Below are 25,892 nucleotides of genomic sequence, written 5' to 3'. Positions count from 1 at the left end.
GACTGATATTAAGACATTCAGCTACTTATACTAGTTGTACTGTATATAAAATGCTGAAGACTTTAAATGATACAGAACGCAAGATGGAGTTCAGATTTAATTAGGGATGCACCCCTAATTATATACAACTTTTTAGACCGAGTACAAGTGCCTTTACTTTTTTCAAGTACTTGCCGATACCGATTATTTTTTTTTTAATGTCATGTGACAGTGGCACTAATATGCAGCACTGATGGGCACTGATAGGTGGCACTGATGGGCACTGATGAGGCGTGGACTGTGTCAGTAGTTTATTTTTATTTAATTTTTTTTTACAATTTTAATTTTTACAATACTTTTTTTTATTATTTTTTACAATTTACATTTTTTTTTGTCATTTTTTTTACAATGCTTTCTTTTTTCTGGTGGGGGGAGTGGACGGTGTCAGTGTTTTTTTAATTAATTTTATTTTTTAAATTATTTTTACAATTTTACGTTTAAACATTTATTACAATTTTTCCTGTTTTATTTATTTTTTTTATCAACCCTGTTTTGAGGGGGGGGGCTTTGGTGAGACATTAGGGGTCTAAACAGACCCCTGACATCTCCCCTTTGAGACACAGTTTACAATGCTCAGTTATGAATGGACAGAGTCAGTGATCACTGAATCTGTGAATTCAGAAAACGAAGGAGCCGGTAAATGACAGATTTACCGGCCCCTTCCTCACGGATCCAAGATGAGCGGGGAGCCGGGGAGGACACAGGGGACAATCGGGGATGATCATGCGGCGGTGGGGGCAATTACAAGCACCGATCTCCCTGACAGCCGCAGGAGGGAGAGGAGGAGAAGCGGCTGTCAGAAAAGCTATACAGAGAGATCGGTGCTTCTAACTGCCCCCACCTCCACACCGATCATCTATGAGGCTGCCCAGCCCCCCTGCTACACTGAGGACGCCGGGTGTACTGGCCTCCTGCCAGGTATAAGGTCAATCATCAGAGCATTTGCACAAGTACTTGTACAAATGCTTGGTATCGTTTGAGAAAATTAATGCTCAAGCAACCTGCAATTCACATAAACCTTAGCAAGCAAGGAGCTTTATGGTTTTCATATTTTTTTATAAATAAAAAAAACACACACACACACAAAAACAAAACCTGACGTATAGGAACTGTGACATAACCTGAAAAAGGAGGCTGCTAATGACCCATGCACTCAAATTGCTTAGATGAGTACATAGTATCCAAATATAAAATGTAGATAATTGTAGAATACTGCTCTCAGATCCGGGAAAGAGAAATAAAGTTTACTTATGAGCAATGAATGAACAGGTGCCGAACACTTCTCCAACGTAACTGGGCTGACACAGGGTTCATACCAGGTAAAACACAAACCTTTTATCTTTTTCCACATTGATCTTCTTTGCTTTTATTATATCAGCTACATGTTTGTCAACTTCATCTTCCTTGATATTTATTGCACATCGCAGTACCTGTAACATTCACAAATAATAATGAACAATAAGAATATCTAAGTTTTGTAAAATAGCAGAAAAATATTATTACAAGCATATCTAAACTACAGGCATAACTTGATAAAACCTAGTTAGAGAACATATTAAAGGACAAGTTAATCTTTGTTACAAAATCACCCCAGCCTCAATACATTTACATATTCAATACCACCCCCCCCCCCCCCATCTCTCCTCCTGGCCCTGTCAGGTCCATACTTACCTCCTCTGATGCAGGAGCAATGTCCCATTCAAGTATGAACAAAATCAGGGTAAATAAATCTGCTTTACACCTGAGCGTATCGCTTTCAGGCATTTTTCTGACTTTTTTAAAGCTTTTTACAAGAGGAAATTAGGGGTGAAGAGCTGCTATTTGAGCGTTTTACAAGTTTTTCTGCTCAAGTCAGGCGTTTGTATTGAAGTCTATGGGGCCAAAGAAGCTTGTAATCTGCCAAAAAGAAGCTCATGTACTTTTTTTAGCTTCAGACATTTTGCTTCAGGCAAAACACTCATATGGGAACAGGGGGCATTGAAATAAATGGGATTTTGCTTGTTGGGCGTTTGGCACTTTAGAGATGAGCGTTATACGAGCTGAAAAACGTTAGATGTAAATGGGGCCTTAGATTTGTAGTTGTTTACCGACAAGGATTTAAAACAATCGATATACTGGCACCTGTAGCTTACCATTCACATAATACATGCAGGGGTGTGGACATTAAAAAAAAAAAAAAAAACATTTGTCTAAGGAACTAAATTGGGGGTCCCAATCTACTTGTCCCTTATGACAATCTATTTGTCCTGATAAAAAAATAAAAATAATTTTAACAAAAGCTGTATTTAAATAACGGTAACATTTTTACATCATTTATGGCTTTTATTTTATAATTTCAACTAAAAAATGAGACAACCATCTCATTCAGTTATAATACTACTGAACGAGAGTTTTATCACTAGTGATGTTTAAAGGATGTAGGTCCCTTTAAATGGCTTTGCCAGGATGGAAAATATAAGAAGGGTTGATGTTTTTTTCTTTTTAATTAGGTAGAGGTGCTTTTAAAAATGTCTGAGCCTTTTCAAAATAAAAGGGGCTTTAGGGTGACTTAAACTTTTAATGTTTTTAACATTGCGCTGTTCATCTCCTACTCACCTTCATGCCTCTCTCCAGCACCGCAACCGGGGACTAGCAGGGAGGGGAGAGACCTTGCAGTGTGACGAGCACCGACTGGGTGCTCATCAGGAAAGTGGAGTGTCGTGTTCTCTTAACCCTCAGCAGAAGTGCATCTGCTGAGCAAGTAAAGGAGGCACTGGCCCCAATGAGAAAAAAAGAAAAAAAAAAAAAAAGGGAGGAAAAAAAAAAAAGGAAGAACAAAACTTTATTCCTTCAGATGACCCTCGCACACAAACACTTGGGTGCTCAGTACCAGCACATACTGAGCAGCCAAATCAAGCTCCTGCGTCCGCTCTGTTAAGGGGCCAAAAAAAGTAAACCCGCTGCTTTCCCGTAGCAGGGCTAAATGCAAAAAAAAAAAAAAAAAAGAACTGCATGTCCTGGGCGATATATATGTACAGGAATGCACAAATCATATCTACCAGTCACATAATACACAGTGTATACAGGCTACACTGGGAGTTGGAGACCTTGATTGCATAACATACGATGTATGCAGGTCATGTTCCTGCAACCTAACATATACAGAAAATGCTCGCACTTAAACTCTTATGGTTCTAATTGACCTTCAAAAACTTTCACAGTATAAGATACAGTACATACAGATGATGCTAGGACCTGTAGCCCCCACAGTAACATAATATACAGTGTTTATTAGTCCTCTGGGTGGAGGTGGTTGTGATCAGTGGCTGGGTTTACTGCTGAAGAAAGACCCTTCATTTCTTTGTACGTGGGCAAACTTACAAAATCTGCAGGGGACCAAATAATTATTTAATTATTTTCCCCATTGTATATTTACTATAAATACAATGTGTATGTAGGCTGGGGAACTTCTTGCATGGAGATGCTCTGTCAGAGTGATCTGAAGCTGGCCATATAAAAGGGAAAAAAAAAAGAAAAACACAACACCTGACAGATTCCTCCATCTTTACTAAACAGCGGGGATGGACAAATTTCCCACTATACAAGAAGGATTGGGGGGGGGGGGGGGGTAGAACCTGAACGGACAGTAGGTATTAACTGTGACCCCAAATGATAATCTCAAAAAAAATGTTTATAGCAAACTTTATTAGGACTTGAAAAAGTTAAAAAGACAGTACTACAAAATTCCAATTTTAAACCTCCACCCATCACTTAAAAATAACAACGGTGTTACTCTACAACAAAAGACAAACGGAGTCCGGGCTTGAATGCCTGAATTAATTACCACCAATTAAATATGATCCTCATATCATAAGTGGCCACCATGTCAAGCGCTCAAATGAGCCATCAGATATAACAAAATTGTAAATTAGCAGCATGCGTGGGGTTCAGATAAAGAGGATGGGCATTACAGGCTAAGTTCATTGGAGGCTCATATGCTAAGGCAACCAGAAAAAGAAAAAATATATATAAAAAATTCCCAAGGTTCATAGGGACATCCAACTGCAAAAGTTGTAAGAAGAAAGGAAGAGATCAATTCATGGATGAACACGAAGATGCTCCCAATAATATTGGAGATTCTGATGTAGATATATACGGTACTTTCCATTAATCAATTAGGAGAGTTCAGCACAATTCATTGCACATATTGTCAATGGTTTAGGATGATGAAAATGTCTGTAAGACTGAGTATGATGACTGATTGCTCCTACAGATGCATGTATTGCAGGAGTGTTCCTGCTTTGCTGCTCTAACAAGCTATGGAACTTGTTGGAGGTAAGGGATCCCACCCATGTGATCAATTTCCATACACCTCATCGGCTTGATAGTCTAAATGGACTCACGTTTCCAGGTGTAGACTGGTTAAACTGGCATCACTTCATGTGGCATCAACATGTTTGACCCCGCCCTCGGGGCGAAACATGATTGAGCCCCGAAGCTGTGGTCTGGATGAATCGAGCCGAGGCTGCTTTTACCTGCTAAACACTCAGGCCATGTGAGATGTGCGGCGGGTGGCTGGGCTAGCTTTTCCTATTTTTGCAGTATGCTTGGAGTCTGGATGTACCTTTCTTTAGCCTGCACCCTCATTAGCCCGCGGCATCCAACTCATCGGACCTTGACAGCTTGAGCGGGGACCCTTAAGCATTTATTCATGGGTCAAAACACTTTTATTGGTATAACAGAGCAAAAAAAAAAAATAGCAAAATAACAGAAGTCCATTGTTAGGTTTTATATACACTTCAACGTAAACTGGGAGCTGTACTAGAAACCTTACCTTGTTTTTTGAATGCTCCAAAGAGTATTCTAAAAAATAAAGAGAAGCCTATTATATTTTTTATTTTACAAGAGTTTATTATCAAAAGCAGAAAAGGATTTACATCCATTGGACATTAAGACAGTTCATAAGATGTAAACAGATCATGTTGTACAAAAATAACCAGTTACACTTACCGGTAACGGTGTGCATGGGAAGTCTTCCAGGACGGCACCCTGAGAGATGACTGGTCCACCTGACAGGAAACAAAATCAATCAAGAGGTTAAAGGCCCCCGCCCCTCCCGATGCTCCTCAGTTGTGACAAAGTATTGAACCACACCAGTGCACGAGAGTGAAAAACAAACACCACCACACTCTAAACATTGCATTATATCTAAATAGAACGGGTGGGAAGTAGGCCTGCCATCATGGAAGACTTCCCAGAAACACCGTTACCGGTAAGTGTAACTGGTTATTTTCTCAAGTCGTCTTCCAGGACGGCACCCTGACAGAAGAGCAAGTAGCTCAGGCCTACCTTTAGGGCGGGACCACCGCTTGCAGGACCTTCCTGCCAAATGCCAGGTCCTGAGGGGATAGTAACTCCACTCTGTAATGCCTCAGGAACATGTCTGGCTTGACCATGTAGCGGCTCTACATATCTGCTCCACCGAAGCTCCGGCCCTTTCCGCCCAGGAGGTTGCCAGAGATCGCGTGGAATGCGCTTTAAGGTTTCTAGGAGCTGCCCTACCGGACTGCTCATAGGCTAAAGAAATGGTATGTTTAATCCATCTAGCTATAGAAGCCTTGGATGCCTGTTGGCCCTTCTTTTGGCCAGAAAAATTAACTAAAAGATGACTGGAATTTCTAAATTCCTTAACTTTTTCTAAGTAGGATAATAAACAGTGTCTGACGTCCAGACAATAAAAAGAAACTTCCCCTTCATTCTTGGGGTTACTACAAAAGGAAGGTAGCACTACTTCTTGAGTCCTATGGAACTATGATGCTACCTTAGGGAGGTACAGGGGGTCCTGTCTAAGTATAACCCTGTCCTCAAATAAACTGAAAAATGGTTCTTTAATAGAAAAGGCCTGGATGTCACCTACTCTCCTAGCTGAGGTGATTGCCAGTAAAAAGGCCAACTTAAAGGTCAGGATCCTAAGGGGGATCTGATCTATTGGTTCAAACGGGGCCCTTGTTAACCCATCTAGTACTAAGGTAAGGTCCCAAGGAGGACACCTAGACACCTGAACAGGGGACAGCCTCTCTCTGACCGAGAGAAACCTCTTGATCAGGGGGTGTAATGCCAAGCGTTTCTCCAGAAAACAGGACAAGGCTGAGACCTGTGCCCTAAGGGTCTTGGTTGCGAAACCCAGATCTGCTCCATCCTGGAGAACTTCTAAAAAAGCGGGGATCTCTTTCTGTGAAGTCCCTTTCACCTGACACCAGCGAGAGAAAATCCCCCAGGTCTTGGCGTAAATACGTCTTGTGACCGGCTTTTTACTAAGGAGTAGTGTATCCACTACTCTGTCCGATAGGCCCTTCTCCCGCAGGTTCTGCCTTTCAAGAGCCAGGCCGTCAGCTTGAAGAAGCTGGGGTCTGGATGGCAGACTGGACCCTGAAGAAGGTCGCACCGGACAGGGAGGTGAAGAGCTGGGGCTATGGACCAACCCTGCAGGGTTGGAAACCAAGCTCTCTTGGGCCACCAGGGCGCTATCAGAATCAATTTGCTTTCCGAGAGGAACAATTTTTGCAGAACCCTCGGAATTAACCCCAAAGGGGGAAAGGCATAGGCCAGACGGAAGTCCCAGACTTGTGCCAAAGCGTCTATCCCCTCTGAGCCCCTCTCTCGGACAAGGGAAAAGAATCTCCTTACCCTTCTGCTTTTTCTGCGGGCAAAGAGATCTATTTCTGGAACGCCGAACTGCCGACTTACCAGGGAAAAGCTGAGTTAGACTTACCGGTAAATCCTTTTCTGAGAGTCTTCCAGGACAGCCCATGAGACCTTGGGCTCCTCCTACCAGGACAGGAAACACGTCACCCCCACCAGATAAAAGGGCGGTCCTCCAGGCCCATGTCAGTCTTCTCAAGAACCGTAGGACCCTGCAAAACATATGCATAATACACATAACTTCAGACAATACCGGGTGGGAATCCGGCTGTCCTGGAAGACTCTCAGAAAAGGAGTTACCGGTAAGTCTAACTCAGCTTTTCTCCAAGCGTCTTCCAGGACAGCCCATGAGACGATGAGCCAGAACTTACCAGTCTAGGGAGGGACAACTGCCTGAAGGACCTTACGACCAAACGCCTGCTCCTGAGCTGATAGGAGATCCAGGCGATAATGTTTAATGAAGGTCGAGTAACTGGACCAAGTGGCAGCCCTGAAAATTTGTTCCAGTGAGGCACCAGCCCTCTCAGCCCAAGACGTAGACAAGGCTCTAGTTGAGTGCGCAGTAACAAAAGGTGTAGGAACCTCCCTAATTTTGTAAGCTTCCAAGATGGCTTGCTTTATCCATCTAGCCAAAGTGGCTTTAGATGCACTATTCCCCTTGTGAACTCCAGAAAAGAGGACAAATAAGGCATCAGTTTTCCTAAAGGTCTTAGTGACCTCAAGATAGACTAAGAGAATCCTACTTAAATCTAGAAAACTAAATTTTCTAAGTCGCCCTGTGGCAAACTACAAAAGGTTGGCAATACAATGTCCTGAGATCGGTGGAATGTACTTGCCACCTTGGGCAAAAAACCTGGATCAAGTCGTAAAACAACTCGATCCTCAAAAATCGTGAGGAAGGGCTCCCTTACTGATAGGGCCTGCAACTCACTTACCCTACGAGCTGAGGTAACAGCTATAAGGAACACAGTCTTTAATGTAAGTAACTTAACTGACATACTTCCCAGAGGCTGAAACGGAAATTCTACCAGAGTTTGAAGTACTGAGGGGACAGATCCCAAGTTGGACAGCTTCTCACCACTACTGGTCTGGCCCTAGAGATAGATTTGAAAAATCTGGCTATAGTGGGATTTTCCAGGAGAGAAGACTGGAGGAACACACTAATAGCTGCCGCCTGTACCTTTAAGGTACTAACAAAAAGACCTTTGTCGACACCCTCTTGGAAAAATTCCAAAATAGACGGAATATCATGAGTTAATCTTTCATTTTCAGATAACCATGCGTTAAACCTTTTCCAAACTTTGGAATATATGGCTCTAGTAACTGGCTTCCTGCAATTAACAAGAGTCTTGACTCTTGTCAGAGAACCCTTGGGCGCTCAGTATCTTTTCTTCAGATACCAGGCCGTCAAATTTAAAGGAAACCACCTGAGGGTGTGATACTGGACCCTGCAATAATAAGTCTTCCCTTTTCGGAAGACTCCGTCGAGGCTCTGAAACCAGAGACTGTAGCAGGGAAAACCATGGCCTCTTGGGACAAAATGGGGCAATTAGAATCAGATCCGTCTCTTCCAGCAGAAACTTCTGGAGGACTTCTGGAATCAGTCTGATTGGCGGGAAGGCATAACATAGGCCTGGAGGCCATGGGTTTGCCAGAGCATCGATCCCCAAGGCTTGGTCTGCCGGGTTCATGGAAAAGAATATCTCCGTCTTGCGGTTGTTTCGGTTTGCGAACAAATCCGCTAAGGGATAACCCCATCTCTTGGTGAGGTCTGCAAAGACTTCGGGATGAAGGGACCAGTTGTCTCGGTCTATCTTGTGACGGCTGAGATAATCTGCCAGGCAATTGTTTGTCCCCTTCAGGTGTACAGCAGAAATAGAAGCTAGATTCCCCTCTGCCCATGAAAGGATCTCCTGGGCAATGGACTGAAGCCTCCGGCTTCTCGTGCCTCCCTGCTTGTTGATATACGCGACTGTTGCGATATTGTCCGACAGAATTTGGAGGTTGTGACCTATGATCTCCATCTGAAAAGACTGCAGGGCTCTTTGGACTGCAAGCAGTTTGGGTATAGTAGGTTTTTGATAGTATAACCGTCTCCATCCAGAAATGTTTGTATCTGATGGACTTGTTTAAAGTCCGGAGATTCAGGATAAGTCGAAACTTTCCTGCCGGCTTTCTGACCACAAATACATGGGTATAGAATCCCTTGCCCTGCTCCGACTGAGGAACAGGAATCAGGACTTTTTGATCTAATAAGTCTCCAATCTGGAGACCCAGAGCCCTCGCTTTCTCCTGATCTTGTGGAGGAAATGTGACCAACAAATGTTCTGGTTGTTGGTGAACAAACTCCAGCCTGTACCTGTTGGTCACTAGGTCCGGGATGAAGGGGCTCGGAGTGACTGCTGCCCACTGTGGGATGAAGGCCCTCAATCTCCCTCACTGGGGAACACAAGTCATTGTGGCTTAGCGGGCTGTTGAGGAGGGTTAAACAGCACTCCCCCTTTGCCTCTGCCTTTGTGCCCAGTCCAATGCTTTTTCGGCCTGCTGTCTACATTTCCTTTTAAGTGGCTGCGCTTGGGCCTTGTCCTGAGTCTTGGTCTGCAAGACAAAATAAATGACCCACAATGTAATTAAAGCCACCCAATCGCTCCGTAACACCACATGCAGGAGGGAGGAAATGTGTCCCCTTACACCCACTACTACAGAGGGGGGGAGGGGGGGGGGGGGACACTCACAGGGATAGCAAGGTGGTGACAGAACATCCCAGGCTTACTTGTGAGGTGCTGGTGTTGGGAACCGCATCCGTTGCCTGTGCAGGTACTGCAGGAGGATCCATTCTGCCCCTCTTGGTCGTCCACAGTCTGGCTGCTTTACACCAAGAAACACCAGCAGCCAGCGTTCTCTGTTCGTGCCATTTATGGAGACTGGAACTGCGTCTCCGGCGCCTGATGATGACGACATCATATGCCCCGGAAGTAACCCTCTCCATGCACTTCCTGTGGGCCAGCTTGGAGTGCAATAGCTCCGCCCCCTCGAGCGCTGCGGCTTCCTCCATTCCCTGCTCAGATCAGCCACGCTGTAGGCAGGGAAGGACAACCGATGCTCAGCTGAGCTATAGTGCAATGCACTGCGCTAGGGGGCCCGACCTCACACTGGTCCTGGCCCTCTCCAGGCACTGAGGACAGGGAACAGCAGCACAGCCAACCTCTCCAGCGGTGTGCTGCTTCTGGCAGAGGAAGAGGTAAGTGATATGCCCCAAAAAATAGCCATACAAAGCCCCTGCTCATAAGGCCTATGGGAGCAGGTTCCAGGAACATGTTACCCCCGTCCGGAGCAAATAACTGACATGGGCCTAGAGGACCGCCCTTTTTTCTGGTAGGGGTGACGTGTTTCCTGTCCTGGTAGGAGGAGCCCAAGGCCTCATGGGCTGTCCTGGAAGACGCTTGGAGAAAAGACCTCTGGATTCAGTTCCCACTCCCCCTGCAGAATTGTCTGCCGACTGAGGTAGTCTGCCTCTACATTCAACGTTCCCTTTATGTGGATTGCGGAGATGGAAAGAATCAGACTCTCCACCCAGGACAGGATCTCCGCTGATAGGGATAGGAGTGTTGTGGATCTGGTACCTCCCTGACGATTCAGAAATGCTACTGCCGTGGCATTGTCTGATAAGACCTGCACCACCTGGCCCCTGATTCTTCCCTCAAAAGCCTTTAGCGCTTCCCCTATGGCCAAAAGCTCCCGAAAGTTGGAGGAAGCCCTTCTTTGCTTTGGATCCCACGACCCCTGAGCTATTAGATCCTCCAGGTGGGCCCCCCTCCACCAGGAACTTGCTTCCATAGTTATCCTGAGAGGCTGAAGTTGGCTCCAAAGGAGACCCCCTGAAGTCTCTGAGGAAGAAGCCACCAGTGAAGAGAGTCTTTTACTTCGACCGGAATGGCAATCTCTATGACCAGAGAGTCTCTTTTCCTGTCCCAAGAGGATAGGAGGAAGTACTGGAGGGTCCTGGAATGTAGCTGTGCCCGCGGAACTGCTGGGATAGATGCCGTCATCAGACCCAGTACTCTCATGATACCTCTGTAGGAGATGGTCCTTGCCTGTAACAGCGACGTGACTGCTGATATGAGGCCCTCTACCTTGCCCTGAGGTAGAACTAACTTTTGTTCTGAGGAGTCCACCAGGAAACCTAGATACAACTTTGTCTGGGCAGGAGTCAGCGAGGACTTTTCCCTGCTGATGATCCATACCAGGGCTTCTAAAGTCTCCATTACTCTGGATATATCCAGAAGTAGTTGATCCCGACTCAGATTGTAAATCAAAATGTCGTCTAAGTAGGGAATCAATGCCACTCCCTGGAGGTGCAGGAAAGCCACCACCTCTGCCATAACCTTCATGAAGACTCTTGGACTGGACGCCAGTCCAAAGGGGAGGGCCGTAAACTGCCAGTGCTGCACTCCCTCTGGAGAGGAAATCGCGAATCTCAGGAAGATCTGATGGTCCTGAAATATAGGGACATGAAGGTAGGCGTCCTTTAAATCTAAGGTCACCATGAACACGTCTTTGAGGAGGTGTCTCCTGAGAGAATAAACACTCTCCATGCGGAACTTCTTGTATCGAAGAAAAACATTGAGGTTCCTTAGATTTATAAGACGATACCTTCCTGAGGGTTTTGGTACCACAAAAATGTGGGAATAAAACTCCTGACCCTGCTGGCCCACTGGGACAGGTATTATGACCTCCTGACTGGCCAGCTCTTTTATGTTCTGAAGGATTCCTGCCGCTTTGCAGGGATCCCTGGGAAGGTAAGTCAAGAGAAACTTGGGGGGTGGAGGGGAGATAAATTCTAATCTGTAACCCTCTCTTATAATTTGAAGAACATGGGGGCTCTGAGTGACCCTTTCCCACTGAGAGGCAAAGTGGGAAAGTCTTCCCCCTACCGGAAAGTCATTAAGGGGTCTTGTCACCTGACTTCTGGCTGGAAAAGAGAATGCCTGACTTTTGCTTGTCTTTTCCAGCGCCCCAACGTCTATTAGGGGAGACCTTTTTCTCAGAGAAGCGGTTCTTTGCCTGGGGGCCGCGAAAAAATCTCTTCCTCTCCCTCCTAGGTTTGGTAGGAAATTTTTTCCCTTTTTCTGTAGATTTGGCCAGGGCCTGATCTAGGCCAGTACCACAAAGTAGAGTCCCTTCAAAAGGGAGCCCACATAGATGGGTTTTAGATGAGCTATCCCCATCCCAAGTCTTAACCCACAGGGCTCGCCTGGCTGAGTTTAGTAAAGCACCTGATTTGGCGGTTGTACGTACTGTCTCAACCGCAGCATCCGCTAAGTATGCGACAGCATTCCCTATGACCTCCAGAGAGTCCAAGACCTTTTTAGATTTGGAGGTTCGGGATACGTGGTCCATCAGCTTACAGACCCACATGTCCGCATTCTTTGCGATGCAAGCTGAGGCTAACGCGGGGCTCATAGCCGCAGCGTTAGCCTCCCAGGCTCTGCGTAAAATGGTTTCAGCCCTCCGATCCATTTGATCCTTTAAATTACCGGACTGCTTAGAAACCTGTGCTAAGGCGGCGTATAGCCTAGGAGTTTTGAAAAAATGTTTCTCATTCTCCTCAGTAAAGGGGCATCTACGCTTCCATGTTTTATATTTCAGGAGCCTTTTTTCTGGTTCTTTCCATTCCCTTAAGATGACCTCTTTGAGGGCGGAATGCACTGGAAGAACCCTGGCCTGAGGTTTAATTAAGCCTCTATACATTTAATCCTGAGCAGAAACCTGTGCAGCAGGCTCCTGAATGTCTTCTGAAGCGTAAATAGCTCTCAGAAGATCATCCATGTCGTCAGCTGAAAATATATGCCTGCTAGACTTGGAGTCCTCCCTCCCATCCTCCTCTTGGCTGTCCACCACCCCTTCATCCGAAAATCCCTGATTAAGGGTTTCAGACTCGCACTCTTTCTCTGAATCCTGAGGGAGTGGATACTTCGGAGCATCCGCTCAGTATCTAGACCCCCTAGAGGAGGCGGAGCCCTCCTGGGAGGAGGCATCCTTACTAGAATGAGCCTCTGAATCCCTAGGCTTAAGGGTAGATTGAAAAGCCTTTAAAGTGGACAGCATCTAAGTCTGTACAGTGAGGAACTCCTTTATAATCTGAGATATCTCCTTCCCTGTCAACTTCTGTATGCACTTAAAGCAGAAGGGCTTTGGATGATCTGGGGGTAACCTATCATTACAGTTCCCACATCTCTTAGAGCGGGTGGAGGATTTCACGGGATGGCTGGCAACCTCACGGGCAATAGCATCGTCCCCTGAAAAAAAAAAAACACACAGGCATAACACTGTGAGACTCGGAGGAGAAGAGTTGGGGTACCCTCCCCCATCTAAACCTCTGGAGGCCGGTCAGACTCACCCCCTGTGGTCTCTTCCATGGCTGCAGACCCTGCAGGTCTCTCCTTTTCATGTTCCAGGCTGCTTCAGAGGGAACCTTGACACACAGGAACGCAGAGAAGACGTGGACGCCTGTTCCCTGTGGCTTTTATATCCTTCTGTGTGGCTGCATCGCACTACCGCCGCCATCTTGCCGAAGACCAGAAACGGCTCGGCACACCTGAAGCCTCTACTGAGGTCACTTCCTTCTGCAGTCTCCAGAGGAAGTTATGTCACTCCTCCCTGATCCTCAGGAAAATGGCGCCGAGCGCTCCCAGGGCACTGAGCTGCACTCAGCAAAGGGAGACACTGCGCAATCCCAGCGAACGGCTGGATGCTCGGCCGGTCAGACGGGCGGATGCGTGGACGGGTGACCACAGTCCTGCAGACACCGCTGTATAGGACCTAATCCCCCTGCGCAAGAGAAAACCTTTAGAAGGAAAACCAAACTCCTTCATCTGCACGGCCACCGCACAGGTAAGGAGGGGAGACAGGAAGATTGGCCCCTGAAGTTCTGGGTACACCACTGTACCGAGGGTCCTTGAGCACTCAGGGGGGCTCTTCCAATTTCTGCTGCCCCCCTGAGGAAAGAATAGGGGGACACCCCAGGAAGGATGGAAACATCCGGCCGGACCCAGCGGCTTTCCAGGCATTTGGTCCGGCTCCAGGCTTCTGGTCATAAGAAAAATAACAAACGGTTTTGCTGTGGGGAAATGCAATCAAAAACTGAGGCGCATCGGGAGGGGCGGGGGCCTTTAACCTCTTGATTGATTGTGTTTCCTGTCAGGTGGACCAGTCATCTCTCAGGGTGCCGTCCTGGAAGACGACTTGAGAAAGGTAAAGTCAGGTTAACACAGAGAGGTAACCAACGAACCTCTGTTATTGATGTTTGTTTGTTAAAACTGCTTTTTTTCCCAATTAAAATCAAAGCACGCTCACATATAATGTCAATGGGCTATGCCTCATCCAGGGGGTATGTCGCACTGCCAGCATGCAAAATAATATGTTGATGTAAATAATAGTATAGTAATCACCACATACTGTATATGGTCAATACTCAAGAATGACATCTAAGACATATTAACTGGGGGTGGGACAAGCCCTTGTCTCAATGTGTTTCCTGGACGTTATACTTTGTGTATTATTTTCACTTCTAGATGGTATAATCTACTTACTAGCCCTGGCCCCCCTACTGTGTCGTCCTCCTTCCACCTGTATGGCCTTGGCGCTCCTATGGTAAACAGTGTGATGACAGTGACTTCTAACACTCCAGCATGTTCAATATAATACATGTATGCATTCTATACATGTGATCTTTTGCATGATCATATCTAACATGCATGCAATGGTCCTTAGTATGTTATGGCAGGGCTCAAAATTTCAAGTCCTGAGCTACTAGCCAGGCCTCAAGGGTTACTTGCCACCAGTTGCCCACCCAACCCCTACCCTGCCCCGCCCCTAAACACGCCCCTACCCTGCCCCACCCCTGCTCTCCTCTCTTCCTTCTCCCAGCGCTCGTGGAGGGGACTCCCATACAACCCGCCTGCCGGCGGTGCTTGCCCCCAACCCCTCCCCCGGCAGTCCTTCCTCGCCAGCCCTCAAAATCCACTCGCAAAATGCGAGCAGGCGAGTGGAATTTTTGAGGGCTGTGTTATAGTAAGGATAATGGATTGATGTTATGTACATTCTGAAATATGTTCTCTGTTTTTTTTTTTAACAGGTAAGTTCTCCGTTTTAATTTAGATTATACTGTATATATATGTTATCCAGCCTCCCGAAGAAGAGGAAATCTATTCCGGGAAACACGTTGGGACAAGGGCTACTTCCACTCCCAATGAATATCTCTTAGATGTCATGCTTGAATATTGACCATAAATGTAACGATTACTATACTATTATTTACATCAACATATTATTTTGCATGCTGGGAGTGCAACATACCTCCCTGGATGAGGCCTAGTCATTTGACATTATACTGTATGTGATCATGCTTTGATTTTAATGATTTTTTTTTCCAAATACGTGGATATCAATAAAATATTTTACGATGCTGCAGGGGACTCAGAAAACAATTTTTTTTTTGTGTCCTGTTTACACCATACATGTGCGGTGGTGTGCGCTACATAAAAATATAGCATGTAAACATTGAAACAACACATCATGCCACCCCTAAACACCACCAGGGATGCCTTGTACCAGTGGTCTGCAAACTGCAGCCCATTGAGTCATTATTCCCCCACTGCCTAGGAGGGCACAGCTCCTGCTACTGACAATGGGGCATTATTCCTCCCGCTGACACCAAGGACGGGCCGCTATTCCTCCCGCTGACACCAAGGACGGGCCGCTATTCCTCCCGCTGACACCAAGGACGGGCCGCTATTCCTCCCGCTGACACCAAGGACGGGCCGCTATTCCTCCCGCTGACACCAAGGACGGGCCGCTATTCCTCCCGCTGACACCAAGGACGGGCCGCTATTCCACCTGCTGACAAGGACGGGCCGCTATTCCTCCCGCTGACAAGGACGGGCCGCTATTCCTCCCGCTGACAAGGACGGGCCGCTATTCCTCCCGCTGACAAGGACTGCCGCTATTCCTCCCGCTGACAAGGACTGCCGCTATTCCTCCCGCTGACAAGGACGGGGCGCTATTCCTCCCGCTGACACCAAGGACGGGGCGCTATTCCTCCCGCTGACACCAAGGACGGGGCGCTATTCCTCCCGCTGACACCAAGGACGGGGCGCTATTCCTCCCGCTGACACCAAGGACGGGGCGCTATTCCTCCCGCTGACACCAAGGACGGGGCGCTATTCCTCCCGCTGACACCAAGGACGGGGCGCTATTCCTCCCGCTGACACCAAGGACGGGGCGCTATTCCTCCCGCTGACACCAAGGACGGGGCGCTATTCCTCCCGCTGACACCAAGGACGGGGCGCTATTCCTCCCGCTGACACCAAGGACGGGGCGCTATTCCTCCCGCTGACACCAAGGACGGGGCGCTATTCCTCCCGCTGACACCAAGGACGGGGCGCTATTCCTCCCGCTGACACCAAGGACGGGGCGCTATTCCTCCCGCTGACACCAAGGACGGGGCGCTATTCCTCCCGCTGACACCAAGGACGGGGCGCTATTCCTCCCGCTGACACCAAGGACGGGGCGCTATTCCTCCCGCTGACACCAAGGACGGGGCGCTATTCCTCCCGCTGACACCAAGGACGGGGCGCTATTCCTCCCGCTGACACCAAGGACGGGGCGCTATTCCTCCCGCTGACACCAAGGACGGGGCGCTATTCCTCCCGCTGACACCAAGGACGGGGCGCTATTCCTCCCGCTGACACCAAGGACGGGGCGCTATTCCTCCCGCTGACACCAAGGACGGGCCGCTATTCCTCCCGCTGACACCAAGGACGGGGCGCTATTCCTCCCGCTGACACCAAGGACGGGGCGCTATTCCTCCCGCTGACACCAAGGACGGGGCGCTATTCCTCCCGCTGACACCAAGGACGGGGCGCTATTCCTCCCGCTGACACCAAGGATGGGGCGCTATTGATCTTTTATTAAAAAGAATCAAGCAACCAATTTTATACAAAAGTAAAAAACAAAACCATAGTACAAAACTTCAACAGAAATCCAAGGAATACACATCCATGTTCAGAATATATACAATATATACATAATCCACTACCAAAATTATTTACATAAAGCAGCAGAGAGGGCCTAAAAGGCACAACCCATCACCTATGTACGCAGACATTTATCAAAAATTAATCCCCAAAAAAATAATAATCTAGGGTGATAAGAGACAGACAGCCACACCCGGGAAAGAGACTCCTGGCAGTCAGGGAGGCTTGAAACCCCTCCACGCCTTCAACCAAGCCCCCTGACTCCGCTTGTCTCTCTCAAGTACCCGAATCTTCTCCACCTCATGCAGAATGTCATACACCACCACCTGAACAGGAAGGATTTTATGCCGAATGCTGACCTGACACCGTGCGTTCCAAGTGAAATAACGGACTATTAGGCTAACTAGAAAAAGTGTATCTAAACAAAAACCACCACCAGTATTGAATGCTCCGTACACCCACTCAGCATAACCCAGCCTGGAGAGGAAAGGGACACCGAGGGCCCGCCCCACCTGTTTGTACACCTCTATGTTAAAGGGGCAATGAAGCAGAAAATGGTCCATAGTCTCCTCCTCACCTGCACACTCCTCCCGAGGACAGCTACGATCCACCCCACTGCGGAATTTCAAATTGCCCCTAACATAGAGCCTCCCATGGAAGCACAACCAGGCCAGATCCCTGAATTTAGGGGGTACTCTGTCCAAATTAATAAGTCTTAACCCTGCCCTCAAAACTGGGCCTGGGCAATCCCTTAAGGCCAATGGGTCATGAAAGACTTCGCTCAAGACTCGACTCATAAGGACTTTCCTCGGAACCGATCTGAGATTTTCAGCCGACAATCGCCACTGCCGTGCTGACACCAAGGACGGGCCGCTATTCCTCCCGCTGACACCAAGGACGGAGCACTATCCCTCCTGCTGACACCCAACGACGGGGCAACACTCCTCCCACTGACAACCAAGGATGGGGCATCACTCCTCCCACTGACACCCAATGATGGGGCACCACTCCACCCACTGACAACAATGGGATACTATTCCTCCCACTGACGCCAATGATGGATCACTATTCCTCCCCCTAATACCAAAGAGGGGACACTCTTTACTCCCGCTAACACAAGGACATTTTCTACGCCCGCTGGTCACAATCTGGCCCTCCGAAAGTTTGAAGGACAGAAAACTGGTCCTTTGTTTAGAAAGTTTGGAGACCTCTGCCTTATACAGAGCAACACAGTTGGTGTGAAGGATCCCTTAATAAAAGCAATTCTGATTGGGTGTTATGAGTTATATCAATTATATCTATTCAGCATTCACCTAGGTATTGTATGTGCATGTATCTGTATATTCGGCCTAATCTACCAGATAATTCTCCATACCCGTTTATCTTTTCTAATGGATGGCAATAATTTTATTGTTCGATGCTTAAAGCTGAAACTACAGCCTCATCTTCAGTCTTTCACAGTTGTACAGGTTCCTGTACTGATATTGTTTACGCTGATTTCCCTTGCACACTGTGAGCTTCTCATAGCATGCATTGGGAGCTGCAGCAAGTCAAATAAGAGTTTGCCTGATTTCCTGGCTGGAGGATGCCCAGCATCATCTAACACTTTCCTCCCAAGCGTGACTGTTCCTAGCCCTCCCTATTCAATCACTGGATTTCAGTGAGGCTCAGAATTGCATGTGGCCATTACCTCAGATGATCTGCATGCAAATACAGTCTGCCTATGAACACGCACTCCACACATCATGATATTTGCAAGATTCCTCCCAAGATGCAACTGTTTGCATCAGGTCTGAGGGCTCTTATGGGGAGTACTGAGGTAGGGTGTTGAAGTGTTTTAAGGAAGCTATGTGCAGCACCCAGTGGACCCCTCCCACTAGCCATGATCTGCCTGAATTGTACAGAGAAGCACAGAGACCCAGGACATGCTGCATCTAAAATAAGGTACTGTATGCGATGAAAGCAGAAAGGTTTTTTTTTATTGAAATGTTGATGAAGTGGAAGGGAGGAGCCAGGGAAGATAAAATATAAGCAGATTAAACTTATTACCTATCCTGTGAGTTCTAAAAGCTCCATCCTTGGATCCATCACAAATCCGCTGCAACTCACATTTGCCATGAATTTGTCTTAGAAACCATTTGAACCAAAATCTGAAGTAGTTGCTGTAGAGATACTGCCAGAAGTACAGAAGCATCCTAAAAAAAGAGTGAAATAATCAAACATAATCATAATCTTACATTTTTGTTTAAAAATTATATATTATATAAAAATTAACCAATCATAAGGGAGATATTCTTCAGTGCAGCTCACAGGAGGTGTCAAGGACATAGCATTCCTGGCAAGATAAATATATAAAGGTATTTTCTGTACTTGCTGAAAAAGTGCTTGGTTTGAAAAAAAGAATACTAATGCAGCCAGCAAACCTAAGGCCCATAAGCTGTAATATATTACATTTTTGTTCTTGGGTTTATTAATTTTAAAGAAGACCTTCCCTTACACAAGAGCCCCCCATCAGAGTCTCCCTCTCTTAGAAGGGGGCCCCCATCAGAGTCCCCCTCCCTTACACGGGAGCCCCCCATCAGAGTCCCCCTCCCTTACACGGGAGCCCCCCATCAGAGTCCCCCTCCCTTACACGGGAGCCCCCCATCAGAGTCCCCCTCCCTTACACGGGAGCCCCCCATCAGAGTCCCCCTCCCTTACACGGGAGCCCCCCCATCAGAGTCCCCCTCCCTTACTTGGGAGCCCCCCCATCAGAGTCCCCCTCCCTTACTTGGGAGCCCCCCCATCAGAGTCCCCCTCCCTTACAGGGGAGCCCCCCATCAGAGTCCCCCTCCCTTACACGGGAGCCCCCCATCAGAGTCCCCCTCCCTTACACGGGAGCCCCCCATCAGAGTCCCCCTCCCTTACTTGGGAGCCCCCCCATCAGAGTCCCCCTCCCTTACTTGGGAGCCCCCCCATCAGAGTCCCCCTCCCTTACTTGGGAGCCCCCCCATCAGAGTCCCCCTCCCTTACTTGGGAGCCCCCCCATCAGAGTCCCCCTCCCTTACAGGGGAGCCCACCCAGAGTCCCCCTCCCTTACAGGGGAGCCCCCCATCAGAGTCCCCCTCCCTTACACGGGTGCCCCCCATCAGAGTCCCCCTCCCTTACACGGGTGCCCCCCATCAGAGTCCCCCTCTCTTACACGCGAGCCCCCCATCAGAGTCCCCCTCCCTTACACTGGAGCCCCCATTCAGAGTCCCCCTCCCTTACACTGGAGCCCCCATTCAGAGTCCCCCTCCCTTACACTGGAGCCCCCATCAGAGTCCCCCTCCCTTACACTGGAGCCCCCATCAGAGTTCCCCTCCCTTACACTGGAGCCCCCATTCAGAGTCCCCCTCCCTTACACTGGAGTTCCCATCAGAGTCCCCTCTGGCCATATTTGCCCGCAAAGTCGCAGGCTGTAGTTTGGAGACCCCTGATCCACACCATGACATCATTCACAGAACTTCTGGAACACTGCATGAATAATAGGAGTTGCTGGATAAAGCTGTACACCCAATACTCAAGCAGATTTGTAACCAGCAACTCATGATACTAAGCTAAAATGATTAAAAAGATAAATAATTAGTAATAAACCCGGAATGTGGAAGCACTGCTGCAGCCCTTATAAAGATGACAGAGCACTTATTGAAAACAGACAGGTGATTATTGATTCTAATAACAGAGCAATGTGATATATCTCATCAACATGCCAGGCACGTTATTGAGGAAGGACACACATACACACACAGGTTTCTGCATGGCCGTATAATCAGCACGTATGCACCATCAGAAGCCCGATCCCCCATCCTCACCTTGTCCTGTGCTATCAATTCCGACCCCTAACGATTATCAATACACACATAGCCTGCTGAACAGAGCCTGTCAGTCCACGTCACAGGTCTACTAAAGCGATGTCTACCAATTACAGGAGCCATTTTGTTGAAGTCAATGGTCGGACGCGTTCACTGATCACACCAAACATGGCCTCCGCCCTGCAACCTACAACAACTGACTGGAGACATTTTGTGCTGTAAAGACTCGTGCTCTAGTATTTTTTACCTCAGAAGAAAGCGACTAATGGGTCGTCTCCATAGAGATAAAAACAGTTGTTAGGAATCATGGGCTTAACCACAAACTGTGCAATGGAATTTGAAAATTGAAATTCCTAAAACAACAGTAGCATCTGAGAGAAATATATTGTCTGCACAAAAAAAAAAAAAAATAATAATAATAATAATAATTACTGTCACAGAGCCTGTCTGAGTTGTGACTAAAAATTGTGTTTAACTTAAAAGTATGTGTTTATGCAAAAATAAAATGTGCATATTAGTATGCGTGTCCAATAAAAAATAAAAGTAAGTAAATAAAAAAAAAATTATATATATAATATATATATCATTTTTTTTTAATTTACTTACTTTTATTTTTTATTATTTATATTATTTTTACTTATATATATTTATTTTAATTGGATACACATAATATAACATAACATTATATATATATATATATATATATATATATATATATATATATATATATATATATATATATATTTATATATAGTCTTTCTTGGCGGTAATACAAGTTGGAGCATTTCTATTTCTATGAATTTGTTCTCTGCCGGTAAAATAGGGACATCTTTTGTTGATGAGGTTATGCATACCGGAGCTCATGTTTTAATCTGATGTAGCACCCTGATGTCTAGGCAGGGTTGCTCCTAAATTTACCTGCCAGGTATAGTTGCCTTGGCTATTTGCTAGGGATCAATTGATTTCATCCTAAGTCTGGAATTGCTGCACTTCTCTCTTCTGTCTCTAGATGGCTGGGTATTTGGTGACATTAGATAAGACATGGTCTTTGCTAGGACAGATTAGCAATAGATAGGGTATCTCAGCCAATGGGCAGGGATTATCTTGGGTCCCTTGGCCTGCTGGGAGAGCCTATTTATTTGGGTGAGGTCACGTGATCAGGGTTGACGGCTGTCTGGGTGGACATGTGTTGTGCTGCCCGGGCTGCTAGGCCGGAGTTTGGGCCTATCCCGGGCACATCTGGTGGCTACAATCCAGGAGGAAGGGGGGAAAGGATTACCGCTCCAGGTGGATATATGGAAGAAAGACTCTCCTCAGAGCTGGAACACCAAGTGCAGGCTAAGCATATAGCAAGTGAGGCAAGGAAAAGTTCTGGACAGCCGCGCTCCAGAATATAGCCTTTATTGTGAAAAATCAAAAATACAAGCCACAGCAGAGAATGGGACAAACGAACTGACGCATTTCACACTTAACAGTGCTTATTCATAGCTACCCTACCACCAACAACAATGCAATATATATACTAGTACATTTTGGACATGTGACTACATGTGTAATTAATTAGATCCAATTATCTAATTGAATGAACTCAATTAACAAACGTGTTTAACTTATGTGATTAGAAAGGTGCACATAGATTTGTGTATGCAAGTGTATAGAATGAAATAGATAAGTGAATTTAAGACTAAAAACAAACCTAAGTAAAGCGTTCGGATACATTGTGAACTGTGAATACAGCATATTAGTGCAAAAACAAATATGAACGTAGATGCTAATAGACATAATTGCAATAATAAAGTTACTAAATGATAATGATGATGATAATAAAGAAGAAGTGTCTGTGGACAAAAGTATAAATGAATAAATTAATGAATACCACCTTACAGAGATTGTGTACAAGGAACGTGTGTTTGCATTTTCTTTAAGGTACACCAGATCTCTATTGTATATGTGATAAGTGTGCCGTGAAGCTACAGATATCGAAGAAAAATGTATAATCCCTACTCACATAAATGCCTGTGGATGTAAACTTCAAATATGAACAGTTTAAACAATTACCATCATATAAAAATTGTATAAAAAATATTTTCTTTAAATATGGACACTTATTATTATCTAAATAAAAAATTATAACAAAGTTTAAAAATATTGTACTCAAAAAAATCATCATAATATATGCACAGAATAAAGAAATGTGCACCTATGAGCACTCATTTGATGTCCAAAAAACTACTCAACATATCCAGCCTGAAACCATTCTCATAATTGAGGTTTTAAAACAATGCTGTGAGTATTCTTTTTATGACGGATAAAGCAAAGAGAGTGGGCATGGGAAAAGATAAAGCAAGAACCCCCATTCTATGCATAATGGAATTTCAGAAATTTAAGAACTACCTTAAAGCAGAGTTCCACCCAAAAGTGGAACTTCCGCTCATCGGATTCCTCCCCCCCTCCGGTGTCACAATTGGCACCTTTCAGGGGGGAGGGGGGGTGCAGATACCTGTATAATACAGGTATTTGCACCCACTTCCGGCATAGATATCCGCAGAATCTGTGGGTATTTACGCCACTTCCCGTCCCCCCCCCCCCCCGCTGTCTGCTGGGAAACACACGGGTCCCAGAGACAGCAGGGACCATCCGTATTGTGCGGCGCGACTCGCACACGCGCAGTAGGAAACCGGGACTTCACTTCACTTCCCGGTTCCCTACTGCGCATGTGCGAGTCCTGATTCCCTTACCGAAGATGGAGGCGGCAGCACCCGAGGACCGAGAGACAGTTCGGCCTCTGGTGCCGACATCGCGGGCTCCCTGGACAGGTGAGTGTCCATGCTTTAAAAGTCAGCAGCTGCAGTATTTGCAGCTGCTGACCTTTAAAAAAAAAAAATTTCGGCGGAGCTCCGCTTTAAATGAAAAATAAAAATTAAAGCTGATAAAAAAAAAAATCAAAAAGGAAAGATATAAACATGATGGGATTAGAGATTTAACCGAATAGAACTCTGTGTAAACAATACACACACGTACAAGCATGTAAATGTGTGTATGTATTGCATGTGAATGTATGTTTCACTGACCATACCAAGGCAATTAATACAATTAATATGATGTGATATTGACCACTGGTATTCGACACACAAGCAACGATATGCAACAATACTAACATTACAAAACATTGTGAGATTGAATTAAAACCCCCTATATTAGGCATAGAGTTTGGTGTTTAAATCGTCAGTGGGTGTGTCGTGCACATAAGCCAAAAGACAAGTGTAAACTGGGCACTAGTATTGGACACACATGCAGCGATGTACTGCAGTACTGACATCACAACCAGGGCTTTTTTTCAGCGGGAACGCGGGAAAACGCAGTTCCGGCACCTCCTGGACTGACTGTATGTAATGGCAAAGGGTGCTGGGGTGTGCTGCAGGGTATTGATGCTCACTGCTGGGGATCTATTCTAGCTGGAGGGGATCTATTTTTGCAGGGGGGTCTATTGTTGCTGACGGAGGTCTATTGTTGCTGGTGGGGGACCTACTGTTGCTAGGGGTGGGTCTTATGTTGCTGGGCGGTCAGTTGTTGCTAAAGGATATCTACTGTTGGGGGAGGGGTCTATCTTTGATGGCTGCCAGAGTGTCTATTAATGCTGGCTGTGCGGAGATCTGTTGATGCTGCCAGGAGTCTATTGTTGCTGGGGGGGTGATTTTGTTGTGGGTGGTACATTGTTGTTAGGGGGATCTATTGTTGTTGGTTGAATGGGATCTATTTTACTGCTTTTCTTGATACCATTACCAAATTCCATACAAATTACTTAGCACCACAAAATGATACTTGGTTCTGTATTGTCTAAAATGTGCGGTACTGGGAGGTGGGTAGGGGGTGCAAACAAGGGACGGTGCTCGGAGGTGGGTAGGGGTGGGGAAAAGGGGTGACTCAGAAAAGGAGAGTTCCTGCACCTATTGTCAGAGAAAAAAAGCCCTGATCACAGCCATTGTAAAATTACAACCCCTATACTGGGCATTGAATTTGGTGCTTAGATCATCGGCAGGTGTGTTTTATACGTGAGCCAAGGGACAAGTATATAAATTAATGTAGAACTGAACAAATAAGTCTCAAAAGCAAAAACACATGGAATCAAAAGGTCAAGGGGGCAACCAATGACGGTCACTAGTTTTAGTAATGATGGTAGGAGACATCCCACTCAAAATCATAACTCACCAGAATCCCGACATGTAAATGAAACCCTATATATGAACCATACACACGCTCACATGCAAATATATACTTACAGTATATACTTACAGATGCAAGTGTGTGTGTATTGGCCTGCCCGCACTCAAATGGTTAGTGTGCCATAATACTAGCTACTGGTATTGGACATACATGCAACGATATCGACATCGGGTAACTGGCACTAAGTAAAAGCCTTAATAGTCGATAAGTATATCATGCATATAGACCAAAAGATAAACATGTAGACTAATTAGAACCAAGCAGCTGAGTTTCCAAAAAAAAAAAACAACAAAGACAAAAAGCTAGAAAATCAATAATGAATATCTAATGAAGCCAGTATAAACAATCGCAGGTTTAGTCATAATAGTGGGACACATCCCACTCAAAGTTTAATCCTGTCAGAATTCTGGTATGTAAAGTAAATATCCAGAACACTTTGCGCTTGCAAAGTGTTCTGAATCTGTCCCCTCTTCTCTTAGGGGTTACTATCTCCTCCACACCCTGTATAGAAAGACCCGCAACATCTTTGAAATGAGCAAGATTCCAATGTTTAGCCACATTAGTAGATTTATTCTTTTCAATATCATATAGGTGATCGTACAATCGATCTTTAAGCCTACGTGTGGTGCAACCTGCATATTGAAGATGGCACAACTCACATGTGATGACATAGAATAAAAACCTGGAATTACAATGAATGAATGATGAGATATCAAAGGTCTTACCATTGCAACGGGCGCTCACACATTGGCCTCTTTTGATGTAGCGATAATAGTCGCATCCTTTCATGCCACATTTAAAGTTACCTTTAAAATGAAGCCAATTGGAGCCCAATTGTGCACTGGAAAACAGACTAGGTGAAAGGGATCCTCCTAGGGTGGGGGCTCTTCGAGAAACTGACTTGGTACCTTTTGACAGTATTTCACTGTAAATAGGGTCGTTAAACAAAACAGGCAGATATTTAGTGACTGTATTCCGAATTTTCACAAATTCTGTGCTAAAGGGTGGGGAGAAGACAGGAACATTGCCCACAGGAGAGTATTTATGTTTATTGGTGTAATTCTTGCATTTATCCTCC

At 46.0% G+C, this 25,892-nt stretch overlaps 1 protein-coding gene across 1 annotated transcript in view; it reads right to left on the bottom strand.

Moving 5' to 3' along the window:
* Window positions 1-20,744, bottom strand: part of ELMOD2 (ELMO domain containing 2) — a 44,741-nt gene extending 23,997 nt beyond the window's left edge. The window contains exons 1-4 of the mRNA XM_073604128.1: window positions 20,591-20,744; window positions 18,807-18,952; window positions 4,853-4,881; window positions 1,372-1,469 (exon numbers count right to left, since the gene is read on the bottom strand). Coding sequence (XP_073460229.1) covers window positions 1,372-1,469; window positions 4,853-4,881; window positions 18,807-18,951 — 272 coding nt within the window. The 5' untranslated portion in view covers window position 18,952; window positions 20,591-20,744. The remainder of the gene's footprint in view (window positions 1-1,371; window positions 1,470-4,852; window positions 4,882-18,806; window positions 18,953-20,590) is intronic.
* Between the last annotated feature and the right edge of the window lie 5,148 nt (window positions 20,745-25,892).

The sequence above is a fragment of the Aquarana catesbeiana genome, linkage group LG01 (assembly GCF_042186555.1).
Source record: "Aquarana catesbeiana isolate 2022-GZ linkage group LG01, ASM4218655v1, whole genome shotgun sequence".
NCBI classification, from domain to species: Eukaryota; Metazoa; Chordata; class Amphibia; order Anura; family Ranidae; genus Aquarana; species Aquarana catesbeiana.
The sequence above is the reverse complement of the archived record's forward strand: the minus strand, read 5'-3'. Positions and strand labels throughout refer to the sequence as shown.